The sequence below is a fragment of the Hippoglossus hippoglossus genome, chromosome 1, assembly GCF_009819705.1.
Source record: "Hippoglossus hippoglossus isolate fHipHip1 chromosome 1, fHipHip1.pri, whole genome shotgun sequence".
NCBI classification, from domain to species: domain Eukaryota; kingdom Metazoa; phylum Chordata; class Actinopteri; order Pleuronectiformes; family Pleuronectidae; genus Hippoglossus; species Hippoglossus hippoglossus.
The window spans coordinates 8,303,138-8,310,564 of NC_047151.1; the positions used below are offsets into that span (position 1 = coordinate 8,303,138).

Consider the following 7,427-nt stretch of genomic DNA (forward strand, 5'->3'; position numbering starts at 1 on the left):
CAGAACCGATGATTGGCACCCTCTCCAGCCATTTGACGATCATTGTGCGACCTCGGCTTGCAGCGACCTTATTACTGTCCAATGGCGACACACCTTTGCGTCACTGTTAGTAGGCGGGACTTCCGTGCTGTAGAAGCATTGCGGCCTCTGCTGAAGGACACTGTCACACTCGCTCTGCTCAGGGGTCGTGTATTAAAGGTAAGACAGAACACGTTTAAAACACGTTAGCCACTTCCTGTTGGCTAACTTGTTGGCTTCAACTGTGTTTACTGGTTCCTTTTATCTTTGAAACACTTCTGTGACGATGTGCTGTTTAACTATCGGTCTGTGAATTCAATTAGCTAGCAGGCTAGCCCAGAAAGCTGCGTTAACTCACCATAGAGTGTGCTAGCTAACGAGCTACACTGCCCGGTGAAAGTCAGTCTGAATGAGAAGTCAAACTCAACGTGAATGTGTTCTAGTTGGTAAACCCGTCAGAAATGAATAGTGTGATGGAGTTTTGCGCAAATGCTTGTTGTTGTGACATCAGATTTAAAAGTAGCAGGTCAAGACTAGTACCACTAAAGCAGGAGACGATCTTATATAATAATACTTAGAATTACAAGAGCTACAGTTGTTTTTGCAGTGTTTGTCCATCAGCTGCTCACAGCCCGTGATTATGTCTCCATTTTTAAAAAGTGACTAAACTTCATTGATCGTAACAGGCTCAACACTATTGCTGCAGATGAGTTATGTCAATAGATGTATCACTTTTCCTCCAGATTATTTTGTCACACAAACTGATGCCAAGGTCAAGTATTAACTCGCTCATTTACTGTGCACTAATCCCTCATTCACCTGTTTCCCCACCTTGCTGTAGGACCAGTAATCATCCATAATGGGAGGACATGATGCCGGAGGCCAGCAGTTCACTGGAATTGCCAAGTACTTCAATTCATACACGATGACAGGAAGGAGGAATGTGAGTTGTGTGCAAAAAGGCATCTCACACCTGACGGTTGTCAAAACTCTCTTACTGCTCTAGTTTTCTAATCACGCTTGTGTTTTTCTTTCAGTGTGTTTTGGCCACATATGCTAGCATAGCAGCCATTGTCCTTTTCTTCAAATTGAAGCCCAAGAAACAGGCGGCCATCACAGAAAATTGATCATGTAAGTACTTTTTAAGACTCTCCATCCTTTTTAGATAACAAATCATCTACTTACGCAAATTAATATATTCAATTCCCTCTATGTTCTCCTTACAGGTGTCTATTCTGGCCATCAGCTCTAGCAGCTGGGAGTGGAGGGAGCAGCTGGACATGCTTGTAATAAAATATTCCTGTTTGGTTTCTCTATGTTGACAATAAAAAACATTTATGCCCACAACATAAAAAACACTTTGTTTTATTTACAGTGTACAACAGTATAAAAGACTATGATACAGAAATGTGAGCCATGTGATGAGCAAAGCTGTCCTCATGGCAGTGATGTTTTTTTTTTAATACATGGTCCTCTATAAGGAATGGCACTTCTGAGGTAAATGAATATCTGAATAAAATAACAAGCTTCATTGGAAGCCTGAATCTTCCAGACTGAGGGTCAGGACAGGAGTCTGCTCCTTATTTCACAGCTAGATGTCCACAGGTGAATTGACAATACAGTTTTATAGAACAATTCTAACTGTCCTGCAATCCACCTCAATTATTAGTAGAGCTGTGGTACCAAACATTTGCACCATTTGATTTGTTCCCCCCTAAGAACTCAGCCATGCCTCATGGATTGTAGGCTCCAGCAGCCAACAGCAGGTTCCTGCGGGTGAAGTGCAGGTGTATGACAGGTGTGGATTTAGTCATGTAGGTGCCCAGCATGAGCTCCTGTGAGTTTTCTTGTAGATGAACGTGTCCTGTGGCTGCTGTGAAGTCATCCGTCTCTAAATCATCAAATGCTTTCGTTGCGTCCCACAGACGAACCGTGTTGTCCATAGAGCCTAGAAAAAGTAGGATTCAGTTAATGTAAGTTTGCTAAATGGAAACATGGTCACTGCATTTAAAGTTGCAGACACTCCGAAGTAGGTGGAAACTACAAAGCTCTGGATTAATAGAGTTCATTTAAAGTATTAAGAGACATTGCAAAACACCCACCAGAGGCAAGGATCTCTCCATCCCGACTGAACTTGAGCGAATAGATGGTGTCTGTGTGGCCTTTGAGCTCGGCAAACATCAGTCCATGACCGATGTCCCAGAGAAGAACTCTTCCATCAGTGGCTCCAGAAGCTAAGAACTTCCCATTGGGAGAGAAAGCCAGTGCATGGATAGGACCCTGAGAGATAAAGTTAAACGACTTGTTCAGAAGTAGCTTCCGCAGCTTTCTGTTACCTGTGCTGCAGCATACTGTACATCTGTAAATCTGAAGCATCTTTTAACTGGGGGTATAAAGAAGATTCCCTAAATAATCAGTCATTTGTTACTAGCCATAAGCATCACAGTATCGACCCCCAATGAACACATCTTTTTAAACTACCATGCCCAAACTACATAACTCAAGTTCAATAGTTATGTGGCAAATAGTACGAGTTCTTATACTTGGTAAAAAATGGCAAATGGTGACTCATCTGACCTTATGACCAGTTAATATACGGACGCAGTTTCCGTTCAGGACATCCCAGAGGCGGATGGTGCGGTCCGACGACCCTGTAGCTACATAATTGGCGTTGGGATGAAAGCGGGTGCAGGTGATGTCAGCTAGATGACCAGAGAACATCCGTAGAGGCTGGTAGTGGTCCGTCGCCCACAGACTGTTGGAGATAACACAGACCAAAGACAGACATCTGTAAAGAGTGCTGCCCATAGTGGATTGTTTTCTATGTGTTATAGAAAAATATGGACTGAATAGGTGATGCTGTTTCTTACCGGGCAACTCTGTCATGTCCTCCGGAGATAAAATAGTGCCCATGGGGAGAAAACTGAGTGTCCCACACTGGGTAATTGTGGCCCTTGTAGCCCACTAGACATGTAAATGTTAGGAGACTCCACAGCCTGATCGTACAGTCTTCTGAGCTTGACAACAAGTAGTTTCTAAAAGGAAAAATTGACAGTAATTACCTAGTGTTTAAAAGTAATAATGAAAAAATACATTCAGTTTCTGCAGGGGCAGAAAACAATTGTGCATCAGAGCTGTTACCTGTCTGGGCTGAAGCTGATGCCATACACTGGGCCGCTGTGTCCGTGGAGGATCTTGGACTCACTGGCCGTCTTCTCGTCCATGATCCTCTCCAGCACATCGTCCGACTCTTTGTCAATCAGATTCAAGTCTAAAGAGAAAATGAGACGGACAAGATGAAAACAATGAAATGTTTTCGACTCAATTATTTTCGAACAGTAATCGGAGGTGAAGATACTTTCATCGAGTCATATACTGTACCTGCTGCAGACTTGACCCTGCGGAGCTTTTTCGGTGTGACGCTCCAAACCCGTACTGTTGAGTCAGCAAAGCCTCCTGCAATCAGGCTGGAGTCATCTGTGAAGTCCACCGCAGTCAAACCCTGAAGGGGAAAAGTGACAATAATTAGAAATGACTTATAATGTAGTTTGAATTTGTAGTTAACTGCCCAGTTTCTTAAATGTGTAAACACCCGGTGAATGAGGTTTTACCTGATATGCATTTAGAAAAGAGTAGAAGCAGATGGACGGGAGGTTATCTGGTCCCAGGCGGATCCTCTTGGTGGCCTCTTTCATGTACATGATCTTATCCAGTTTGTCTGAGTCCTTAAGTTCTGGCAACGGTATCCTGAGCAAAAGCAAACAAAGACATTGGCCTCAGTCACAGACTTGTAAGTTCGGAAGCATTATGAGGAATTTCAAAAAGAGCTCAAAAACAAACATCTAAAATATCTCTATAGTGTCTTTTATCATTTTTACATATACAGACTTGCACTTTCTGCAGATACAACAATAAATTGTGGAATAGAAGAATGCTGTGTGGGAATAAGCAATTTCCCTCAAATTGAAAGTTTTAATATTCATAACCAATATGAGTGAAGTCACTCGTTTGCATACAATAAAAGTAAAAACTTATGCTTTTACAACATTAACAAGACTTTCGAAAATACAGGTTGCTGTGATAAAATATACTGGGATTTTCCACTGATTCGTACTCCAGTGTTGCAGGATGTGTTTACACTATCGTCTTATTCTTCCAAGGTCAGTCAATGGCACAATACCAGTGCAGCTGCAAAATAATACTATATACTGCAGTGTTAAAAAAAAAAAAAAGTCCCTACCTAGTTTGAGCAGGTGCATTAGGATCCTGCTTCTTGCTCTTCGAGCCCATACTGTCCTTTTTCGGTTTCTTCTTCTTGGGTTTACCCTCCTCATTCTCTGCCTCCTCATCCTCATCATCAAGAGGAAGCTCTATTTCCGGTTCCTTCAGCAATCCATAGTAAACCTACGAGTGACAATGAAACAAGGACATCAATTCAGCAAGGTGGTAAAGAAATGTTGAGGGACAAAGAAAACACTACATTAATGTCATGTACGTAGCTGTATAGAGCAAACCTTCGCCTTGTTGGCCTCTCGCTTAGCCTCTCCGGCCAAACTGCCGGACATGGCATCAATCTGGCTCTTGCTGCGGGGAATGCCATCAAAGATGTCGATGTAGAGGTGCTCTTGGATAATATTCCAGATCTGGTTGTTCTGACGCTCCTGCAGGTGTCTCTTCAGCAGCTGGTAAGAGTCGCGGGAGATGCGCAGGACGAACTTGCTGGTGCGGAAGTCAAGGAGCGTCTCGTTGCCTCTCATGTGCTCCTTCTTTGTTAGGCTGGACAAAATGCGCAAGTCGTCTTCATAATAACACTCCTGGTCTCCACTAAACCTGAGATGGGAGATAGAAGAAAAAAATGTGTCAGATTGAATAATACCTATATAGAAGTGCTTTAATCTTGGGAAAACTGCAGACTTGAACACTCACTTGTCAAAGAAAGCCTTGGCCTCACTTTCATGATTGTTGTACACCAGCTCCAGATACATGTGTACAAACAGCGGGTAGAAGACCTGGGACAGTTCTGCTCTGTGACAGTCCAGCACCGTCTCGATGAACCTCTTCAGGCCGCTGTAGTAAACCTGGTACAGAGGCGGGTCTCCCTGCTGGCTGTACGCTGACAGCACCACGTTGACGTCGGGCTGATCCTCCCCTGCTGTGGCTGGAAAAACAAGTCAGAGTGAGACGTGCAGACACAGGACAACATTGTTCTACTGGTGTGCCATCAATCGGAAGTTATTTTTTACATTACTTCTACTTTCCATTAAGCTACAGAATAAGAGCAACAGGGACTGGTGTACTTAAATATTCCACTTCCCAGACTGACGTTGTGTGACGTCACTACATGACAATGTGATGAAAGCTTGAGTAAAAGCTCTGGAAACACCTCGTAACTGGACCTTTAATCAGGACTGTCTCATCTCACTTTGTAGAAACTGATTAAATAGGAATGTCTAAATATAACAATGAAGGAATTTTGCCTCTACATTTGAAATGACACTCTTACTTTTCAAAATCAATTGAAAAATATCAATTAATTTTTTTAAGAAATACATTAGCAGTAATACGTAAAGCAAAAAAATAATTGCAAGCACCTTAAAAACTATGAAACACTTATTAAAATTGCAATGGAATCCATGCATCACTCCTATTTACACTAGTTAGGCAGTATTCAAGCATTATGATGAACTTTGATTCCCTCCCTGAGAGATCGCTTGTCATCACTGTTTGTTATCAGTTGTATTTACAGTGAACAGTTGTGTTAACCGCTCATCAGTGTGTTCCGGACCTTTTGTTGGCGCCTGTGCTGCGGCGGAGGATGACACGGTCACCCGGCTCAGCAGAGAGCTCGCATCCGCGCCTTCTGCGTCCCCGCCGCCGGCAGCACCTCCCGATCCTGCCCCGGAGGAGTCGCCCCCCTTCAGTGAATCCTCCGGTAGTCCCGCTTCGCGACGCAGAATTTCGACCGACTCGGTGAGTTTGTTCTTCCTGAGGAACTGCAGCACCGCCAGCAGCGTCTGCTGGTCCTCCGGGGCTCCCGCCGCTGGTTTGATGGCCACGGCCGGAGCGCTGGAGCCGGGCGACGCAGAGAGCACCCTCCCGTCGCTCGCATTGTTGTTTCCCCAGCCATCGCTCGATGGTTCCGATTTAATGTCCTTTTCTTCATCCGCGTCGACCACACCACCTTGTATGGCCGCCATTTTTGAAATGAAGTGCGCATGTGCGAAGTTGAAAAAAAAGAAAACAGGGACTGTCCAAGATCCGGTCACCTGATTGGTGCTTACTGCTGACGTAGCGTCATCCGGGGCAGAGTAGAAGTCCCGCCCACTTCGCCGTCAGAAGACGGTGGCCTGTTTTATACAGTCTATTTACAGTCTATGTTTTTTATATACAGTCTATTATAAAGATTCTATGGATTTATATGCAGTCTATTTACAGTCTATGGTTTTATATACAGTCTATATATAGTCTATGGTTTTATATACAGTCTATTTACAGTATATTTACAGTCTATGGTTTTATATAAAGTCTATATATAGTCTATGGTTTTTATATACAGTCAATTATATACAGTCTATGGTTTTTATATATAGTCTATTATATACAGTCTATATACAGACTATGGTTTTTATATACAGTCTATTATATACAGTCTATGGTTTTATATACACTCTATGGTTTTTATGTACAGTCTTTTATATACAGTCATTACACAATTATCATTAATAAGTTGTATTCTTCACTATTAGTCCTCAGTCAACACATTCCATTTGATTTGTTTCATCTGAGAAGTATTCTGTCTGTTAAATTAAAATTATGATGAAATTCAGTAAAACCACATTTGAATTCACTACATTGGGATTCTTATATGGATCCTCTAATTCCACACACTCATAAATAAAAGTCCCCTAGACAGGTCAGATTTTTTTTCATCAAGATCCATGGATTATTTATTTAGAAATCAACAAAAATGTTGAAACATGTCCTATCTCACAATGTTGACGAAAATCAAAACACAACTGCTGGATCCGCCCCCTGATCCGGTTCCACACCAGACTTTAATTCCCTGATCCGTATCCACATCATTCCACCAATTGCTGTGGTAATCCATCCTTTAGTTTTCCATAAAACTAACAAACAAACAAAATGAAACAAACAGAGGAAAATATAACCTCCGTGGCAGAGGTAACATTCGAAAATCTAGAAACAACCTGTGTTGCAATTATGCTTAGAAAAATAATTGAAACAATAAGTTTAAAAAAAAAAAAATGGTTGCCTCTTTATTTCCTACAAATCAACTAATTTTATAATCAATGATTCATCTTAGTTCTAAGGCTTCAGCATAATTAGATGTGTACCATTTTGTACCAGGTGGTGGCACCTTGCACCCACATAACCCCTGCTCCCTCTTC

General features: G+C 42.2%; 2 protein-coding genes across 2 annotated transcripts; one reads left to right on the forward strand and one right to left on the reverse strand.

Annotated features, from left to right (window-relative positions):
• Positions 1 to 95: 95 nt before the first annotated feature.
• Positions 96 to 1,374, forward strand: atp5md (ATP synthase membrane subunit DAPIT). Its single transcript, XM_034601405.1, has 4 exons — positions 96 to 198; positions 860 to 961; positions 1,056 to 1,149; positions 1,245 to 1,374. Exons 2-3 carry the CDS (start codon positions 878 to 880, stop codon positions 1,143 to 1,145), a joined length of 174 nt encoding a protein of 57 aa, XP_034457296.1. The 5' UTR covers positions 96 to 198; positions 860 to 877; the 3' UTR covers positions 1,146 to 1,149; positions 1,245 to 1,374.
• A 354-nt stretch (positions 1,375 to 1,728) lies between these two features.
• taf5 (TAF5 RNA polymerase II, TATA box binding protein (TBP)-associated factor) lies at positions 1,729 to 6,225 on the reverse strand. The gene is made up of 11 exons (XM_034601289.1): positions 5,804 to 6,225; positions 4,945 to 5,176; positions 4,533 to 4,848; positions 4,259 to 4,422; positions 3,630 to 3,765; positions 3,400 to 3,520; positions 3,160 to 3,289; positions 2,889 to 3,053; positions 2,596 to 2,773; positions 2,121 to 2,298; positions 1,729 to 1,966 (listed from the first exon to the last, which is right to left on the reverse strand). The coding sequence occupies exons 1-11, from the start codon at positions 6,213 to 6,215 to the stop codon at positions 1,752 to 1,754; spliced, it is 2,247 nt and encodes a 748-aa protein (XP_034457180.1). The 5' UTR covers positions 6,216 to 6,225; the 3' UTR covers positions 1,729 to 1,751.
• Between the last annotated feature and the right edge of the window lie 1,202 nt (positions 6,226 to 7,427).